Below are 22,631 nucleotides of genomic sequence, written 5' to 3'. Positions count from 1 at the left end.
TAAACAAAATGTGTTTCGGGCACAATTTTAAAACACAATACATTAAGTGCAAACATGTAATGTTCCTAAACTAACACTAAATGTTTGGGACATGTTTGGGATATGTTAGAATATATGATGTTTGGGGCATGAATGTTTCATAAAAATCATATGTGTAAATGCAAACATTATTGGTACAATTTTTTTCTTGGTTCGTTAAAAGAATTCAGGGGTCTTCATAAAAATAACGAAATAACACTATACTCTTTTTAGAGTTGGGACAGTAAAATGAAATAAGAAGTAAATACTGAACAATTACACAGTAAAATGTATAAAAACAAAGTTTAGTTACTCTTTATTAATAAGTAGTCCACGAGGAGTTGACGGACACCTTCAAATATAAAAGCGAGCATTAAGTTCGAGTTTTGCAGCTAAAACAATTTAAAAAGTTTATTTTCTTTAAAATGAATTATTAAAGAAAAATAAAAGGCATTTAAGAGCGATGGTGTTAAATGCTAGTAAAAAACTGTTCACGCCTAAATAAATTTATGTTTATATTATAAAATTATTTATGTATGTTTATACTCAACTCCACATTCTTCTTTTGTTAGAGTTTTTGAATTCCTTCCAAATTTTAGAGTTTTGTACCAAAAACAGTTTTTTGTTACAAAATTGTTATTTTTGCAATAAAAAATAATATTTTATCCATATATATCAAGCACTGTTACTGACTATAAATCTTTAATAACCCACATTTCGAAGTTTGTTAAATAATGTTATGTTTGCATGGGCTCGTGGGCGCTGGAAACTATGCTATATAAATGTAACTTATAACGATAATTATGTACTGGTGACTATAACAGCTAAGTAGTCCAGTGGATAGTGTGTTGGCTTACAAACTGTATGGTCCTCGGTTCGATTCTCCGTGCAGGCGAAAGGTAAAATTTAAAAAATGTATAAAAGTGAATAATTTCTTCAACATTATTTGTATTACAGAAAAAGGTGCCAAGAACTAAAATATTTCGTGGAAGTGAGTATGTTAGGCAATGAGCACAATCGTCTTTGGGAAAAATTCTTCCAAGCATATGATATTTTTGGGCTCAAAATGCTTCCAAACATATAATATTTTCAGATAAAACAAACATATTAATGTTTCGGCAGTATCCAACAATATATGTGCTTCCTGCAAAATATGTTTGGATCATATGTTAAAGAAGCGATTTTTTTAAGGGTGCATGAATCAAATATAACATGTTAGTTTACTTTGAAAACTCTTCATCACAGCGGGTTACTTGATAACATATAGAATTTCAGGGGATTTGATGACAGATATTCTCCCAAGCAGATCAGTTCAACCAGTACGCTTCCCGAAGATAAATTTAAAGATTCTACCTATGAAGACTAGATTAGGTTCTGGATTTATATGAAACAATTTTGTTTGAGTTTTAGAGAAATCATAAACACATATCGTGTATATGATGAAATAACGCCTTGATTTGACATCTTAAATCTGTACACGCTCACAAAAAATCGCTTCTGTAACATATACTCCCAAAGATATTTTGTTTCAAGCATATACATTTTTGGGTATTGCCCAAACATTTATATGTTAGATCTCTTCCAATATATAATATGTTTGAAAGCATATTGGTCTAAACAATGTATGTTTGGGTAGTCTAAGTTCCAAACATTTTGTATTTTTGCATCCAAATTCAATAATGTTGTCTTCCAAAAAACAATATGTTATTATTATTAATGTTATTATATGTTATTGTTATTAAGCATTTTGCACCCAAAAATATTATATGCTTAAAAAAAATTCTCCCAAGCAATATTGTGCTCAAAATTTTATTTATTTATTTATATATTTACAATCATAATGAATTATGAAAATAAACAGGTAATATAGGTGCTAACAACATAGGTTTTCGACCTGAATGCTCAAATTTTGTTTCTGCCCAATTGTATATTCCCCGACATCTTTCTCACTTCCACGAGATTTTTTAGTTCTTAGCACCTTTTTCTGTAATACAAACATTGTAGAAGAAATTATTCAATTTTATGATTTTTTTTTTTATTTTAATTTTACCTTTTGCCGGACGGGGATTCGAACAGCGGACCACACAGTTTGTAAGGATCAAAGAAGTAGCTGATCAATTGCCCAAGGAAAAATAAAATGTTAATTTTGTAATAACAAGCAACAACCACCAACTTAATTCAATATCGCTCCCTGTTAAATAGCGCTCCATGCTACTAAACACATATATGTTTATAGGCTATTTCTAAATTAATATATGTTTGCATCCAAGCATATTATATTTACAAACATTTTATGTCCCAAACATAATATGTTCTAACATATTAACATATATGTCCCAAACATGTTATGCTAGTTTATGAACATTATATGCTTGCACTCAAAAATATTGTGTTTAAAAATTTGTGTTCCAAACATATAATGTTTATAGCCAAACATATGAAAAACAGTCTTTTTCATCCGTGTAGATTTGTTCCGCCATTATTTTAATGATTACGAGGAGTAAAATCTGAAAATGTTACTTTCAGTTTCCAGCAATTTTTATGATCAGTGCACCTGCTATACACTGAAAGAAGAGTCTTCTTTTCTGAGGGACGAAATTTTAGACAAGCAAAGTTTTCTTTTGAAACAAATTTTAGAGACAATCGTTTAATCGCTTATCGAAAATTCGAATTAATTTGCTCTCAACGAAAATACTTTGTACGAAAGGGGAATTTCGATTATCTAAAACTTCATTCCGGAGGAATGAAATCGATATAGACCGAACTTAAATCGGTCTATATCGATGCCTTACATAATGGACCGGTAAAAATAAATGCCATACAGATTTTTGAGGGTCTAAAATGGCAGTATATTTACATTTTCGGGCAAATCGTATAAAAACTACGGTTTCTAGAAGCCCAAGGAGTTAAGTCGGGAGATTGGTCTATATGGAGCCTATACCAAATCATGGCTCGATACACACCATATTCGGCTGAGATATTTGTGGTGCTGAAATACCTAGGTTTCCAATTTTAGGCAAAGTGGTTAAAAACTACAGATTCCAGCAGCCCAGAAATAAATTCGGGAGGTATGTCTATATGGGAGCTATATCAAAACATGGACAAATTCTCCTCTTAATGTACCTCAAATACCTCTAAAATTCAAATTTCCGACAAATTGGGTAAAAACTACGAATTCTAGAAGCCCAATAAATAAAATCGGGAGATCAGTTTATATGGGGGTTATACCAAAACATGGACCGATAGGGACCGTTTCGACACACCTCTTTAAGGTCCTAAAATACCTCCAGATTTTCAATTTCAGGCAAATAGGATTGTAAATACAGTTTCTAGACGCCCAAGGAGTAAAATCGGGGGATCGGTCTACATGGATCGATAAGCACAATTTTCGGCACACGTTTTTATGGTCCTAAAATACCTCTAGATTTCCAAAAAAGGAGAGCCACTCTCCTTTTCGCTCTATCACTCGCATTCGTGGCCTCCGAGTCGATAATAGACCACAATTTACCATAGCCGAGTTACCAACGTCATCAAGAGCGCGAAACCATCTAAGGCGATGGGCCCCGACGGAATCTCTATGCTAATGCTGAAGAATTGGGAACACTGAGAGTTGAGTATTTGACCAGACTCCCCAATTTGTCCTTGGAATCAATCGTTATACCCGATGTCTGGCAGAAGGGAAGGGTGATTCCACTAATGAAGACAGGCAAAGACTCGTAAAGGTGAATCGTACGGACCGATACCCCTTCTCTCGCCAGTAGCAAAGACACTTGAGACACTACTCCTCCCCGGCCTTGTGGAGAATTTTTCAGCTGCTAATCATCAACATGGATTCCGCGAAGTACACAGTACGACCACGGCTTTGCATGCCATTTCAGCTTACATTTATAGAGGACTCAACCAGCCAAGCCGTGTCATTGGACGGTCCTCGTGGCGCTTGACCTATCGAAGATATTCGATACGATATTCGAGAACATCGTGAATACGTCCCTACCGGCCGGAACCAAACGTTGGGTTCTAAATTGTCTGTGCAGGCGCCAGTTGTATGTAGAATTTAGGGACAAGCCATCACGATCCCCTAGGGTGAAACAGGGAGTTCCCCAAGGTGGTGTGATATCTCCGGCAATGTTTAACCTCCTCTATTCCACACCATCGCTGACCACCGCCCATAGCACCGGAGGAGAGATACCTACCACGGCAGACCAGGGTGATGATTAGCCCAACTAAGATCAGGCAAGTGCAGCCGCTTCAATTACTAGGTTCAATTCAATCGCTCAAAATAGGCTCGTATCGAAATGTCCAAAACTACGATCTCGGTGATTTGAAACACGTCTATGACATCGTGACTGGTGGATAAATCGTGTATTTACGTATATATGCCCGAAAGTAAACAGCAATCAACTGTGTGGATGTTTCCACAGGAGCCAAATCCAACAAAATATGCTCACGCACAAAGCATTTCCAAGCAAATGATCGCCTTTTTTCGGAATAACTGGACATGTCGCAATCGTACCACTACAACGCAGAACAGTCAATTCTGAGTGGTACACAACCACCCCACCAAATTCTCAGCTACACTATTCACTATATGGACGGCAGTTGAATGTCACAGCCGACGGCGAAATAATTCAGACCACAAATTACACCAAGATTCTCGGGGCCACAGGATGTCTCCGACTTACACATCCTGGATCACCTTTATGCGGAGACCAAGATCATCCCAATGCGTAGACACAGTTACATGTTGCCAAAGCGGTACCTCTTAAGTTGCTATCGAAGTTGCCGTCCAAATCACCATGTTGTGGATAGGTAATCAACACCCAGGAATGTAAGGGTTGATCTTCACCACCTGGAGCGCGAGATCCAGAGTTATAAAAGAGATCCTCCAGATCAGACAGAATACCAGACAGGTTTCATGAGGATACTCTAGCTGACCACCGCCCATAGCATCGGAGGAGAGAGACCTACCACGGCAGACCAGGCTGATTATTAGCCCAACTAAGATCAGCCAAGTGCAGCCGCTTCAATTCCTAGCTATCAGTGATAGATAGCAGCCTAAGTGATGTGTGCGCCATATGACACTCGTCACCTTTTTGCTTGCCCAACTAAACCTACCAGTCTCACCACCAGATCATTCTGGACACATCTCATCCTTGACGTGGATACTAATTGAAGTACCAAAGTATAGAACAAAATAGATGAAACTACATTAAAAATAACAGCGCAAAAGTGTATGAATCTTAATCGGGAATATTTTGAAAAACAACCCACAACCATAACACATCTTGGCAATTAAATAACTTTAAAATATTTTAAAACTTATTCCAAGAAAATTATTCAAAAAAAAAAAAACATTTCTACACAATATTTTAATTCTACACAATGAAAAACATTGTTCTTTTGAAATGCATATGTGGTTAAATTGTAGGGCCGATGTTGAATGTGAACCACACCTAAACGCCAGGTTTTTTTCCGAATTTTATTTGACATTTCTCTATTTCAGACTTACTCAATATGAACCATGGAGAGATACACAATCCAACAACGTGTTAAATGGTTCCAAGAAATGGCAACAGTGGATGATTAATTTTCGAAGAAAATCATCTTCAGTGATGAGGCACATTTTCACCTCAGTGGATTCATCAATAAACAGAATTGACGATATGTGGTTTCATCAGGACGCTGCCACTTGCCACACAGCTAACGAAACAATGGCTCTTTTGCGCAACAAATTCAATGGCCGTGTTATCTCAAGTAATGACGATGTCAATTGGTCGCCACGATCATGTGATTTGCCACCGTTGGACTTTTTTCTTTGGGGTTATTAGAAAGAAAAGGTGTACGTCGATAAGCCAGCAACAATTCAAGAGCCAAAGGATGAGATAATTCGGCACATTAACGGCATAGAACCTCCATTATGCCTCAGAGTCATCGAAAATTTGGACCATCGCATGAAGGTGTGCCACCGAGGTCGCGGCGCCCATTTGGCCGATATTTTGTTCCATACATAATTGAGTAATACCAATATATCATAATAAAATAAAATTACAATAATTTCCTAAATAGTTTGTGTTTTATTCAAAATCAACATCGGCCCTTGAAATTTTAGCCACCCTTCATTTTTCATTCACATTTTCCCGACAATAGAAGTAGTCAGGGAGAAAAAGGCCCTAATCGTAAATCATCCCAATATTTCGGAACACTACACCTTTCTCATGCAATAAATCTTACGGATAGCCTAGAATGTTGCCACTTTTTGCAAAATTTGTTTCCTTAATTACTACCGCCATGTATGGGTAGGGTTTGCAGTGGCTTCGGTGAGCCACTGTTAAATAAAGACAGACATAGAGGAAGTTTAGGAATGAACTTAAATTTCAATATAAGCCAAACTTATGTATTTTTCGTAGGATTTTTCCTTTCATTTTTTTATAGTAAAAGCTTTTCCAGTTATCAACGTACACATAAAATTATTATCTCTATATATATGTATGTATGTGTAGTCCATAATAAGTTTATCTTGAGTTATATATACAATAATGAAATTTAATTCCTTATGCTTTAGTCTATCCCCCCGATATTACTTAAAAGAACTTAATACTTTCTAATTAACTTATTGCTAAAGATTATTTTATATATTGCTAACGTCCACTTAAAATTAAATCTTTGGGAAGGAAGAGATTTTTGGTTAGCTTTTGTTTTTTTTTTTTTTTTTATAGGAACATAAAAATATTAGCTTATCTTAGACCCATATAGATTTATTTTTGGAATTTTATTTTTGCATTTTCTTTGGTTTTTGTTTGCTTAATGACTAGCAAGGATTTGTTTTGTTTATTTTTTTGTTTTTAAATGTAAGGATATGGTAAAGTTCAACTTTGTGTAGCCTTTTTTCTTATTTTTAAATATTCACACATTCACATAGGCCCATCTAGACTTAATTGGATAGTAATTTTCTACTTAAGATTAGAGACATGATTTGTTTAACGCTCACCCTGTAATCCAGTTACTTTTGCGGTTTATCCGTTTTTGTTTTTACTCTTGTGGTTATTTATTTTGGAGCTATACAAATGCAGACGCGGATGATTATGCTGAAGATTAAGGTTAAAATGGAAGGCAGGTTCGGGGAATTGATGATAATATCGTTAGTAGATTGCTCTGATTCTAAATGGAGGGTAGTTTTGGTTGTTGTCGTTTGTCGTTTCATGTGGGGTGTATGTAAAATTAGACCAGGTATCCAATAACAATATTTCCTGTTTGACATTACCAACATTGCCGGGGATTGAATTCTCTTCAATTTTCTTGTATTAAAAATTTACATTGAAATTTCTGGTTGTTGTTGTTGTCACCTTATACTAACACCGTTTCCATTAGCTTATTATCGCCACATTTTGCATTATCCAGTGACTCTACAACTATGGTCGCAGATGCCACTGTCACCGAATCTCAAGGACCATACGGTGTCACCGTCAACGAGGCAGCATCTGAGGCTCGCGATCCACAGCAAGCCAATGTTGTAGTATAATCATGAGTAACACTGCTGCCATTACGTTTTGGTCATATTGCAGAGACCTGTTCCAATTCCGCTGATGATCGCCCAGAATTCATGGCCACCACATGTTTTGCCGCATAATCCGTTACGAAGCGATCACTATTACGTGGATGTATATTGCCAATGTCCTGATGGCAACACCATGGATTACGTGTGGTCAAAATTCGTTTGAATGCATCACGAAATTCTTTATTGAAAATCGAATAGATTATGGGATTAAAAGCTGAATTCGAATAACCCAACCACGAGAGTATTTTAAAGGTTTGACCTCCAATGCAGGTCTTGCAGAATGCAGCCACAATATTAACGCAGAAAAATGGTACCCAACAAATAAGGAAGACTCCCATTATCACACCCACCGTTACGGCTGCTTTGTGATCCGATACATGATAGGGTGAGCTATGATGTAAATTTCGTACCTTGAATTTTTTCTTCTCTGGTGGTTTAGTTCGTCGTATGCTCTTGTAACGCTGTTTTTCGGCTACTTCACCCGGTCGGGTGACAGCTTTGATTGACTTCACATGTTTTTGGGCATAGCAATAGAGTCTGAAAAGAGAGAAAGAAATTTGATGGAATAAGTGGATTAAATTACTGAAGATATAGTCAGATACAGAGCCCGTAAGAAGAGCAAGAATCATTTAAGATCCAAGGGAAATAACAATTAAAAAAAAAAAAACAAGTATATACGGCCGTAAGTTCGGCCAGGCCGACTCTTATGTAAAGGGTGATACGGTCAAAATTTGGTCAATATAAACTTGACGTATTTCTTTCAATTTTTCATTTAAAAAACCTGAACACCCCTCATTTTGAAGGTGTGTGTAGAATGTTGCTCCTATTTTGATTTTGGAATTCACTCTTCAGTTGTCAAAATGCCGTCCAAGCAAGAAGAGCAGCGTATCAAAATTTTCTCGCGCATCGCGAAAATCCGAGCTACTCGCACGCAAAGCTGTCAAAATCGCTAAAAGTTGCCAAATCAACCGTTAAAATTTAATTAAAGTGTTTGGGGAACGTTTGTCGATAGCCAGGAAGTCTGGATCGGGGGGAAATAGAAAACCGGAAGCCGCTGAGACGACAAAGAGAGTTGCCGATAGTTTCAAGCGAAACCCTAACCTCTCTCTCCGAGATGCCGCAAATAAGCTGGGTGTATCGTCTACAACCGTGCACCGGGACAAAAAACGAGCCGGACTATCGACTTACAAGAAGGTAGTGACTCCAAATCGCGATGATAAACAAAATACGACGGCCAAAGCGCGATCCCGGAGGCTGTACACGACGATGCTGACGAAGTTTGACTGCGTGGTAATGGACGACGAAACCTACGACGAAAACTACGTCAAAGCCGACTACAAGCAGCTTCCGGGACAGGAGTTTTATACGGCAAAAGGAAGGGGAAAGGTAGCAGATATTTTCAAACACATGAAACTGTCAAAGTTCGCAAAGAAATATCTGGTTTGGCAAGCCATCTGTACCTGTGGCTTGAAAAGCAGCATTTTCATAGCTTCAGGGACTGTCAAACAATAAATTTACGTGAAAGAGTGTTTGAATAGACGTCTTCTGCCTTTCCTGAAGAAACACGGTTGTTCCGTACTGTTTTGGCCGGATTTGGCATCTTGCCATTACGGTAAAAAGGACATGGAGATATACGCCGCCAACAACGTGCAGATGGTTCCCAAGGACAAGAACCCTCCCAACACGCCAGAGCTCCGCCCAATTGATAAATACTGGGCTATTGTCAAGCGGAACCTAAAGAAGACCAAAAAAACTGCTAAGGACGAGCAGCAGTTCAAGGCAAACTGGCTTTCTGCGGCGAAGAAGGTGGACAAGGTGGCTGTACAAAATCTGATGGCAGGTGTCAAGCGTGAGGCCCGGCAATTCGGATTTGGAAAAGCGAAAGCCTAACTGAATATTTTTTCTGAATTTTATACTAATTGAACTTGAAAAAGAAATTTAATTTGATTTTTTAAATAAACGATTTCACCGATTTACACGCGTTTTCCCTTGACCAAATTTTGACCGTATCACCCTTTACTCTCCACCATGGATTGCGTAGAAACTTGTACGAAAGACTGTCATCCACAATCAAATTACTTGGGTATCTTAAAACTTCTTAAAATCGTTTTCTAAATTGTGAGTTAGTCCATACGTGGTATATATTAGACAAAAAAGTTATGTATAGTTAAGTCTACAAATAATTACGAATCGATATGGACTTTTGCACGGTACGTAGAGAGTCAGAATTGAAATATGGGGGTCGCTTATATGGGGGCTATATAGAATTATGAACTAGGTATGGACCAATTTTTGTGTGATTGGGGATCAATTTATCTGAGGGCTATATATAACTATAGACCGATATGGACCTAGTTAGGTATGGTTGCTAACGGCCATATACTAGCACAATGTACCAAACTTCAACTGACTCGGATGAAATTTGCTCCTCCAAGAGGCTCCAAAACTAAATCTCGGGATCGGTTTATATGGGGGATATATATATGATTATGGACTAATATGGACCACTTTTGGCATGGTTGTTAAATATCATATACTACCACCACGTACCAAACTTCAACCAGATCGGATGAATTTTGCTTCTCCAAAAGGCACCGGAAGTTAAATCTGGGGATCGGTTTATATGGGGGCTATATATAATTATGGACTGATATGAACCAATTCCTGCATGATTGTTGGATACCATATACTAACATCACGTACCAAATTTGAACCGAATCGGATGGATTTTGCTCTTCCAAGGGGCTCCGGAGGTCAAATCTGGGGATTGGTTTATATAGGGGCTATATATAATTATGGACCGATTTCGACCAACTTTTGCATGGGAGTTTGAGGCCATATATTAACACCACTTTCCACATTTCAACTGAATCAGATGAATTTTGGTTTTCCAAGAGGCTCCGAAATCTGGTGATCGGTTTATATGGGGGGCTATATATAAATTATGGACCGATGTGGACCAATTTTTGCATGGTCATTAGAGACCATGTACTAACACCATGTACCAAATTTCAGCCAGATCGGATGAAACTTGCTTCTCTTAGAGGCTCCTCAAGTCAAATCGGGGAATCGGTTTATATGGGGGCTATATATAATTATTGACCGATGTGGACCATTTTTTGCATGGTTGTTAGAGATCATATGCTGACACCATGTACCAAATTTCAGCCAGATTGGATGAAACTTGCTTCTCTTAGAGGCTCCTCAAGTCAAATCGGGGAATCGGTTTATATGGGGGCTATATATAATTATTGACCGATGTGGACCAATTTTTGCATGGTTTTTAGAGACCATATACTAACACCACGTACCAAATTTCAGCCGGATTGGATAAAATTTGCTTCTCTTAGAGGCCTCGCAAGCCAAATTTGGGGGTCCGTTTATATGGAGATATACGTAAAAGTGGACCGATATGGCCCATTTGCAAAACCATCCGACCTACATCAATAACAACTACTTGTGCCAAGTTTCAAGTCGATAGCTTGTTTCGTTCGGAAGTTATCGTGATTTCAACGGACGGACGGACTGACATGCTCAGATCGACTCAGAATTTCACCACGACCCAGAATATATAAACTTTATGGGGTCTTAGAGCAATATTTCGATGTGTTACAAACGGAATGACAAAGTTAATATACCCCCCATCCTATGGTGGAGGGTATAAAAATTGTGAATTTATGAAAATATTTGAGGTCATACGTTTCCGACAAGCGTTAGAGTCCATTAAAAATTATAAAAAATTATTAAAATTATGTAAATATTTGACGAAATATCACAGAATTTTTTAATTTATATCCACGACATTGAATTCGGATCACATCTAAAGAAGTGATGCAAATACAGTGCAACGGCTGTTGAAATGGAGGACTTCGGTCCTATGACAAGCCCGTGTTAAATTCATCGCTTCTGCGGCAATTTTGCACCACTTCCGGATCCAAGAAGAACATTTTCATTACTTTTTGGCGACGCTGCTGGGTACCTATAAAGCAATTGAAACAATTGATAAGCAGTAGAATTTCGACAGGATTTCTCCGCAGCATACCCCTGTATCACCTTTATGTGGAGACAAAGCTCATCCCTGTGGGTAGATACAACTACCTGTTGTAAAAGCACTATCTCTTGGGTTGTCAACCCAGTAATCATCCAAACCACCTCCCACGGAAGACTAGGGTAGCTTTGGCCCAATTTAGTTCAGGTTCCACCTTAGTCGCAGAGTTCCTTGATCTGGATACAAGTTGAATAACCAAAGCACATACCAAAACATAAATAACATGGATGAAATTACAAAAACTGTTCAATAACACATTTTGGAAGGATCAATGTCAACCAAACCAGACCTGCTATTTATTCACCCTGTATTTAATTTTGATTTGAAGTTGACAATACGAGTAACATTATTACCTACTTTAAGTCTGGCGAGGGACGTAATATTGTTCCATGGGTTAATGGAAACCTGAGGAAACTATTTTTGTTAAAGAGTCGTTTATTGGGAATGAGACGAAAGAGACCTTCAGATAGAGACATTTCTGAAAGGCTCAAAAGGCTGAGTAAAATCATTAAGAAGGCTTTTCGTGAATCTACAAATAATTATTATACCGACAATTTGTCGGAAATCCAACACGATACGAGGAAGACTTGGCAGTTTTTGAATAAGACCTTAGACAGGGAACCTAATCGCGAAATTACGTTAACAGATTCTAACGGTGAGGTAACTAAGAACAATGTTTCCAAAGCTAATTTATTCAACTCTTAAATACTTTTTGGAATCTGTAAATGAATTGAAGCGAAATATTGATTATTCTCCGACTGATACTTATAATTCCTTTGGTACATTAAGATTTTGCAGGGATTCGGTTCGATTTCCGTATGCTACGAATGAGCGTATACATAATTTGATCATGGGTTTAGTATCGGGGAAGAGCAGTGGTCATGATAATATATCAGCCAAAGTTGTTACATGTTGTTGTGGTATTTTGGTACCATTTTTGGTTAGGACAGGTATATATCCTGGAATTTTGAAAATCCACAAAATTATTCCAATCCCGAAGGTGAAAACCTCATCCAGTGTTGACAAATTTCGGCCTATTTCAGTATTGCCAATTATAAATAATATCTTTGAGAGATTAATATACGATAACATTTTTGAGTATCTCATTGAGAAGAAGATTCTTTACGATTACCAGTTTGGGTTCCGAAGAGGATTCGGTACGGAAGAAGCCGTACTAAATGTTCAGAATTTTATATGTAAAAGTTTGGATGAGGGAAATTGTGGTAGGTGGCGTATTTTATGACCTTAGTAAGGCATTTGATCTTATTGATCATCATATATTGTTAGCTAAACTGGAGTGTTATGGTGTTCGAGGTAGGGAACTTCTATTGTTAAAAAGTTATTTGGAAAATAGGACGCAGTTTGTGCAAATTGGTAATGGAAAGAGTGAAACTGCATTATTGAGGTATGGTGTTCCCCTACTTCTCTTATACATAAACGATTTAGGAAGTTTGGAGTTAAAGGGTGATGCGGTCAAAATTTGGTCAAGGGAAAACGGGTGTAAATCGTTGAAATCGTTTATTTAAAAAATCAAATTAAATTTCTTTTTCAAGTTCAATTAGTATAAAATTCAGAAAAAATATTCAGTTAGGCTTTCGCTTTTCCAAATCCGAATTGCCGGGCCTCACGCTTGACACTTGCCATCAGATTTTGTACAGCCACCTTGTCCACCTTCTTCGCCGCAGAAAGCCAGTTTGCCTTGAACTGCTGCTCGTCCTTAGTAGTTTTTTTGGTCTTCTTTAGGTTCCGCTTGACAATAGCCCAGTATTTCTCAATTGGGCGGAGCTCCGGCGTGTTGGGACGGTTCTTGTCCTTGGGAACCGCCTGCACGTTGTTGGCGGCGTACCACTCCATGGACTTTTTACCGTAATGGCAAGATGCCAAATCCGGCCAAAACAGTACGGAACAACCGTGTTTCTTCAGGAAAGGCAGTAGACGTTTATTCAAACACTCTTTCACGTAAATTTCTTGGTTGACAGTCCCGGAAGCTATGAAAATGCTGCTTTTCAAACCACAGGTACAGATGGCTTGCCAAACCAGATATTTCTTTGCGAACTTTGACAGTTTTATGTGCTTGAAAATATCTGCTACCTTTCCCCTTCCTTTTGCCGTATAAAACTCCTGTCCCGGAAGCTGCTTGTAGTCGGCTTTGATGTAGGTTTCGTCGTCCATTACCACACAGTCAAACTTCGTCAGCATCGTCGTGTACAGCCTCCGGGATCGCGCTTTGGCCGTCGTATTTTGTTTATCATCGTGATTTGGAGTCACTACCTTCTTGTAAGTCGATAGTCCGGCTCGTTTTTTGGCCCGGTGCACGGTTGTAGACGATACACCAAGCTTATTTTGATACGCTGCTCTTCTTGCTTGGACGGCATTTTGACAACTGAAGAGTGAATTCCAAAATCAAAATAGGAGCAACATTCTACACACTCACACACCTTCAAAATGAGTGGTGTTCAGGTTTTTCAAATGCAAAATTGAAAGAAATACGTCAAGTTTATATTGACCAAATTTTGACCGTATCACCCTTTAACCGGTAGATTGTTTATATATGCCGACGATATTTGTCTTTTATATCCCTATAAATTTGAAGGTGCTGTTAAGCCCTATATCGAACGTGACTCGTCATTGATCTTGGGATATGCTCGTATTAAGAAATTATTTGTAAACCCGCTTAAGACTAAGTTGATACGCTTTAAACCACGCACACGATTTCTCCACGAGTTTAGCATATATGTCGATGGGAAGGAAATAATGGAAGTAGATTCCTTAAGGTATTTAGGACTACATTTGCAGAGTAATTTTGGTATGGATCAGCATATTAGATATGTGAAATCTAGAATAGCACCTGCTGTTGGTGTTTTATACAAATTTAGAAAAAAGTTTGATCAAAGGACGAAACTTCTTTTATACCAGGCTTTGATTCAAAGTCACTGCAATTATTTGAGCATAGTATATGTATGTTGCAAAAGTTCAGATCTTAAAGGGCTTCAAATATTGCAGAATAAAGCGCTGAAATCGGTAGGTAACTTACCAATGAGATATCCGACATTGAAACTGTATCGGAATATTTTCCAAAATATGCTTCCCATATATGGAAGTTATTGTCTTCAATTGTATCTTTATGTGTTTAAAAGCTTACACTCCATTGGTCACCATACTATTACATTTGTTAGGAACCATAATCCATTCAATACTCCTGGTGCTAATGAGCTGAGAATTCCGTTCTGTAGAACAGAAACGACAAAGCAACGAATTGAATACGCGGGCTCAATAAATTTTAACAATTTGCCCATATTCATTCATATTTTAAAATAGGCGCTGAGGCCAAATTAAAATATGAATACATGAAGTTTATAACGTTTTACGTTCAAATAAATAATAAAAAAAAAAGTCATGAAGAAATTAATAAGTTTGAGATAGAGAAAAGTCAAAAGAAATTTATTTATGACTATCTTTCTATTTGCTCTTTTATTACGGCACGTTTTAAAACTACGACGTAGAATGATGTAGGTTATCTTGACAGCATTGATTTTCCATTGAAAAATTTAATATTCTAGGCAATATATATTTTTATAATAGGCTCTTGCAGTCCAAACTTTTCGGGGTTTTATTCGAAAAAAAATCTTCTACTTTTGTTTGCAGATTAATTTCGATCAATCACGAATTACTTTAACATTTTTTTTCATTTCTTTGTCCCATAAAATTTTCCAAGAGAAGGTCATAAATAAACCAAAATACAGCCACAATATAAGAAGCTTAAAAACGAATACTTTCATAGAGTTTCTTTTAGATAAATATTTACCTATTTTTGTTTTAAACCGAAAAAAGGACACTTTATGTGTATTAGACATTCGAAAGCCTTTTTCTGTTTTGTCTTTTGAATTAGCAATGTTGGCCTTTTTAATTTTATATTTAGCTAAAAAGCTTGAAATTACATTGAAATACATTTTTAACCTTTTTTGTTTAAGAAACGAGTAGCTTTTTAATGGAGATTAGCTGTCACTCCAGTGTGAAATTCAACACAAAGGCCAAACATTTATTTAACTTTTTTTTATTGTTGAAAAATCTAGTGGATGGCCAGAAAGCCTTTCATATTAAATTAATTTTAGCGATTAAAGAGCCATAGTAAAAGTGTCAACAAATATTTATTTATATATCCTACAATTATTTATGACTATTTTGATTTAAATATAAAAAATATTTTTCCTTTATTCTTGACATATGTACGTTCAAATCCTAGTCTATAGCAAAATACCAAGTGACTTGCCTATGGAAATAGAAGAGCCAACATAAATTTTCTTTCGTTTGAAATATGAAAGGGAGCAATGCATATGTTAGGTTAGGTTAGGTTAAAGTGGCAGCCCGATTAAATTTCAGGCTCACTTAGACTATTCAGTCCATTGTGATACCATATTTAACCAAAAGTAAATATTACATATGGGCACTTCAAGTCTTAACATCTGAACCTTCTCTATTATTTACATTTGTGGAACCAACCAGATTGCTCCAAAAACATTAACAAACTGCTTAAGTTAACGTTTTCCAGGTCCGCCAGTAATCTAAAACTATATGCTCCTAAAATTCGCTTATGCCTTACACAAAAAGCAGGACACTCACACAAGAGGTGTTTAATTGATTCCTTTTCCTCCATATCATGATAGCTTATGCAATAGTCATTATACTTCGCACCTATAGTTTTTGAAAATTCGCCTATTAGGCAGCGACCCGTTATAGCAGATATCAGGAGTGCTATCTGACGCCTTGAGAACACTAACATATCTAGTGTGCGGTTTAAGTTTAAATGGGGCCATATTTGCTTGGTGTCGTTACAACCCTTGCAATTCTCCCATCGAATATTGGCCATCATAATAGCCTTCTCACGCAGTAAGAGCTTGCAGGTGGCCAGAGGCATACCAACAGATTCTAGTTCCCCTGGAATATGTAAGGTAGTTCCTAGTCTTGCTAACACATCTGCTTCGCAGTTCCCCGGTAGGTTCCTATGGCCAGGCACCCATATTAGGTGAATATTGTACTGCTCAGCCATCTCGTGGAGAGATTTGCGGCAGTCTATGGCCGTTTTTGAGTTAAGGAACGCAGAGTCCAAGGATTTTATCGGGGGTTGACTGCCTGATTATATATTAATGCCAATATTTGTTGGAACATTACTTCTCAGCCAATTCACCACCTCTCTTATTGCCAATATTTCAGCCTGAAAAACACTACAGTGACTAGGTAATCTTTTCGTTATTCGCTAATTTCCAGATCTTTAGAATATACACCGATCCCCACTTGTCCATTCAATTTGGAGCCATCAGTATAGAAATCAATATATCTTTTATTCCCCGGGGTCTGTGTACACTACGCCTCACTGTTTTTGTCGAAAAGTGGTTTTGCCAGGGTGTAATCCACTACGTTAGGCACATCTGGCATTACTTTGAGGACCGAACTATGACCGTAAATTTTTCCCGACCACAGCGATAGCTCGCGCAACCGCACAGCCGTTGTTGCAGCTGACTGTTTGGTCAAAATGTCTAAAGGCAATAGATGTAGCATGACATTAAGGGAGTCTGTTCCTGTCTTACTAAATGCGCCTGAGATACATAAGCTCGCCATACGCTGAACTTTATCTAAACAAGTCGGTTTTTGAAGTGCCGGCCACCAGACTACAAAACTATATAGCATATAACTACTACCGTGTATAGCCAATGCACAATTTTTGGTTTTAGTCCCCACTTTTTCCTTATTGCCTTTTGGCACGAGTATAAAGCTACCGTGGCTTTTCTCTCCCTCTCTTCAATATTAAGCCTAAAATTCAGCCTCCTGTCCAAAATAACGCCAAGGTATTTTGCACACTCACCAAAGGGAATTTCAGTACCCCCTAAGGAAATGGGCCTAACCGTGGGAGTTGTGCGATCTTTGCAGTACAGGACTAGTTCTGTCTTTGCTGGATTTACACCAAGACCATTATCTTTCGCCCATTTCTCAGTCATCCGGAGAGCTCTCTGTATAATATCTCTGATTGTGGATGGAAATTTTCCCCTGACTGCTAGCGCCACATCATCTGCGTATGCCACCACTTTTATCCTTTCTTTTTCTAGGGAAACCAAAAGGTTGTTTATAGCAACATTCCAAAGAAGAGGTGATAGAACTCCTCCTTGGGGAGTGCCTCTGTTCACATACCTTATGTGTGTGTGCTTGCCCTAGTGTGGCTGAAATACATCTCTTTATTAGAAGTTCGTCTAACAGCCTAAGTATACCTGGATCAACATTCAGAGTTGTCAGTCCATTTAATATCGAGCTCGGATGGACATTATTGAACGCCCCTTCGATGTCTAGAAACGCCACGATTGTGTATTCTTTGACAGATAGTGAGCTTTCAATAAAGCTGACTAGTTCATGCAATGCGGTCTCAGTAGACCTGCCCTTCGAGTATGCATGCTGTCGTTTCGAGAGCAAACTTGAATCCACGCTAGTTGTAAGATACATGTCTATCATCCTCTCCAGGGTCTTAAGTAGGAATGAGGATAAGCTGATTGGTCGGAAATCCTTCGAACTCGAGTGAGAGGCTTTTCCTGCTTTAGGTATGAAGACGACTTGTGTTTCCCTCCACTTTTCTGGAATATATGCTAAGTTTACACATCGTTTATATATCACCGTCAACCAAGGGATATGTTAACTATTGTTTCAATTTTCCAATTTCAATTGAATGCATTATGCTTTTCAACATTGAAATTTAATGTCTTTATATAAAATAAAATTGAAGTTGGCGAGTTAAAATGAACTTGTCTTTAATGAGAAAACTATACCAAATACATAGTTGCATTGCCACCTTCGGGCTTACAGTTCCCTCACTGAGTCCTTAGAGCCTAGAATAGTCTTCTGAAAAATTTATAAGTAAATTTCTATCATTGAGACTATCAAACCTACATTTCCCTTAATGAGTGCCTCATGCTTACAGTTTCGCCACAAAGATCAACGGGTCTTCAATACCCCATTGAGACATTCTGGCTTAAAATTCCACCACTGAGTTCTTCGATCACTTACGCCTACAGTCCCACTACGGAAAATATTAGGCCTACTGTTCCTCCAATGAGGCTTAGGTTAGGTTAGGTGGCAGCCCGATGTATCGGGGTCACTTAGACTATTCAGTCGATTGTGATGACTAAAAATCTATAGTTCCATCACTGTGACTTTTGCTATACAGTTTCACTACTTAGAACTTTAGACCTGAACTTCAGGTCTATTGTTCGACTAATGAGACATTAGGCCCATACTTCCCTACAAAGCCTTCAGGCATACGATTCCTCCACTGAAGCCCTAGCACCTACAATCGCGCCGTATACATTTTACACATTGGACGTTCAGTTTTATAATTCCATTCCTAAGTCCATCGATCCTACAGTGAGTTATTCATGCCATAAGCTCCTCCACTAAGATTTTTAGACTATTATTAGACCTATTCTTCGACTACTGAGACCTTCCGGTTTATATTTATACCACTGAGACCTTCGGGCCTATAATTCCCCCCACACACAGATCTTCGGGCTTATAATTCCACACCTAAGACCTTTAGGCCGACAGTGAGTTCAAGTCATTAGCTCCACCAAATGAAAACTTTAGGCCTATTGTTCAACCACTAAGACATTCAGGCCTGCTGTACTTAATACTGTAAGCTCGTAGGTGTTAGTGTGTAGTATACATTAACACCTACGAGCTTACAGTGCCCCTGCAAATACCATCAAGACTACAGTTCCCCAATGAGCCTAAATTGAGTCATTCACGCCTAGAGTTCCGCCTAAGAAAATTTCAGGCCTACCCTTCATGCATTGAAACTTCCAGGCCATTAATTCCTCCATTGAGGTCTTAGAACTTATAGCCATACCGCTAGGAACTTCGTCCATATTGCTCACCCAATGAAAATTTCGGGTTTACGATTTCACCATTGTGATCTTGGGGCCTAGAGTGAGTCATTCAAGAAATCAGCCGTATCACTGAGAACTTTAGACCTATCACAAAGACCATCGGGGTTACAGTTCCCCATTGAGACTTTCGGGCCTGGAGTGAGTCGTTACTCACCTCCACAAACTTAAGGCCTACCGTTCGTCCACTAAAACTTCAAGACTCAAAATTCCTTCACTGAAGACTTAGGACCTCCAGTAACACCGCTGAGACCTTCGGGTTTACAATTACACCATTGTGACCTTTGGGCCTACAGTTAGTCATTCTAGTTTACAGTCGCACCATTGAGAACGTTAGGTCTACTTTTCGACACCTTCAGTCTTAGGTTAGGTTAGGTTAGGTGGCAGCCCGATGTATTGGGCTCATTTAGACTATTCAGTTCATTGTGATACCACATTGGTGAACTTCTCTCTTATCACTGAGTGCTGCCCGATTCCATGTTAAGCTCAATAACAAAGGACCTCCTTTTTATAGCCGAGTCCGAACGGCGTTCCACATTGCAGTGAAACCACTTAGAGAAGCTTTGAAACCCTCAGAAATGTCACCAGCATTACTGAGGTGGGATAATCCACCGCTGAAAAACTTTTTGGTGTTCGGTCGAAGCAGGAATCGAACACACGACCTTGTGTATGCGAGGCGGGCATGCTAACCATCGCACCACGGTGGCTCCCCACCTTCACTCTTACTGTGCTACCACTGAGACCTATGAGCTTACAGTTCCCCCACATAGACCATTGGGGCCACAGCTTCTCACTGAGCCTAGATTGAGTCATTCGCGCTTAAAGTTCCACCTCTGATAACTTCAGACCCACAGTGAGTCATTGGAGCCATCAGCTCCACCACTTAGAACTTAGGTGTATTGTTCGACTACTGAAACTTCTCGGCCCTTCGGCTATACAGCTCACCCACTGAGAACTTCGGGTTTACAATTTCACCACTGAAACCTTAGGGCCTACAGTGAGTCATTCATAGCATCAGTTCCACCATTGATAACTTTAGGGCTATGTTCAACCACAATTCTACCACTGACAATCTTAAGGCCTACCGTTCGTCCACTAAAACTTCAAGACTCAAAATTCCTTCACTGAAGACTTAGGACCTACAGTCACACCGCTGAGACCTTCGGGTTTACAATTACACCATTGTGAACTTTGGGCCTACAGTGAGTCATTCTATTTTACAGTCTCACCATCGAGAACGTTAGGTCTACTTTGCTACCATTGAGACCTATGAGCTTACAGTTCCCCCACAAAAACTATTGGGGCCACAGCTTCTCACTGAGCCTAGATTGAGTCATTGACGCTTAAAGTTCCACCTCTGATAACTTCAGGCCCACAGTGAGTCATTGAATCCATCAGCTCCACCACTTAGAACTTAGGGTATTGTTCGACTACTGAAACTTCTCGGCCCTTCGGCTATACAGCACAAACCTTCGGGTTTACAATTTCACCACTGGAACCTTAGGGCATACAGTGAGTTATTCATAGCATCAGTTCCACCATTGATAACTTTAGGGCTATGTTCGACCAAAATTCTACCACTGACACTTACGAGCATATACTTTCCCACAAAGATAATATATGATTCAGTTCCACATCTGAGAACTTCAGGCCACCGTTCGACCACTGAAACTTCTAGGCCCCTTGGCCATACAGCTCATCCACTGAGAACTACGGTTTTACAATTTCGCAACTGAGACCATAGGGTCTACAGTCATTCTAGTCATTCAAGCCTACAGTTTCACCACTGAGTACGTTAGATGTATTGTTTGACCACAGACACCATCAGTCTTACAGTTCTACCATTGAGACCTACAACACAACGCCTAAGATGTTCGAATCTATAATTCAAAGACTAAGAAGTTTAGTACTATAGTTTCAACGCTGCATACTTCGTGCCTATAGTCTTACTATTGAGCCTTTATGGCCCACAGTTTCATCGCTGAGAACTTACATTTCAATCGCTGAGTGCATCAGGCTTATAGTTCCTCTACTTATAGTTCCGGGCTTATACTTCCACACCTCTAATCTTCAGGCCTACAGTTCTTCATTGACATTTCCAACACAAAGATCTCCGGGTCTACAGTTCCTTCACTATGACCTTTGAACCTACAATTCTTCCAGCCACCATTGAGACTTTGGAGCATACAACTCCTCGACTAAGAACTTTGTGTCTACCATAACACCATTTCGGACTAACAGTCTCACTACTGAGACTGGAGTCACATAGTTCCTCCACTTAGACCTTCGGGATTACAGTTCCACACTTCTGACATTCAGGCTTACTTTCCTTCATTGCCGCAATTTTCACATTTAAACCACAAAGGCCTTCGTGTCTACAATTCCTTCACCAAGTCCTTTGGATCTACAATTCTCTCATACCCATCACTGAGACCTTCGAGGCTAAAATTCTTTCACTGACGCCTTTGTGCCTTCCTCTACTTCGGGCGTACCCTCACACTAGTGAGATTACAGTAACAAAACTAAGACCTCCAGCATACATTTCAACCACGTAGACCTTCGGGTCTTCAGTTCCTTCACTAAGACCATGGCGCATATAATTCTCCCACTTACACCATTATGTCCACCGTCCACTGAGCCCTTCGAAACAGATCTCCACTGATACCTTGATCCTTACCACCATAAACCAGATCCCGATAAACTACAAGTCGAGCAATTTATCAGTTTCCGCTCTTTAGGTAACTCAGTTCTTATCAATTACCGATCATGGTGAAACCTACGGTACCCTATTAACCGTAGTTCTTATCAACTTCCGATCATTTAAATCTCAACAAATAGACCAGATCTCAATCCATTATCGATGAATATCGTAGATCCCAAAGTTGACCTTGCATCATAGGTAGATTATAAAATAGTTTCACTCGACATATAAATACTTATGGGGCCTTACGGAGTCGCTTTTATGTTTCCATTACTTACACAATAATTGAATTTGTCTGTACAGAGATATTCATTTTTAAAGCTCAATGTCTATTGGCTATTTGGCCTGCACTTGATTCGTCAAATTTCTATCATAATAATTCCATAT

At 38.6% G+C, this 22,631-nt stretch overlaps 1 protein-coding gene across 1 annotated transcript in view; it reads right to left on the bottom strand.

The window, feature by feature from the left end:
• Positions 1-6,594: 6,594 nt before the first annotated feature.
• Dop1R1 (Dopamine 1-like receptor 1) overlaps positions 6,595-22,631 on the bottom strand; it is a 391,391-nt gene continuing 375,354 nt past the window's right edge. The window contains exon 7 of the mRNA XM_075292625.1: positions 6,595-8,110. Within this exon, the coding sequence (XP_075148740.1) occupies positions 7,570-8,110 (541 nt within the window). The 3' untranslated portion in view covers positions 6,595-7,569. The remainder of the gene's footprint in view (positions 8,111-22,631) is intronic.

The sequence above is a fragment of the Haematobia irritans genome, chromosome 1 (assembly GCF_050003625.1).
Source record: "Haematobia irritans isolate KBUSLIRL chromosome 1, ASM5000362v1, whole genome shotgun sequence".
Classification (NCBI taxonomy): domain Eukaryota; kingdom Metazoa; phylum Arthropoda; class Insecta; order Diptera; family Muscidae; genus Haematobia; species Haematobia irritans.
The sequence above is the reverse complement of the archived record's forward strand: the minus strand, read 5'-3'. Positions and strand labels throughout refer to the sequence as shown.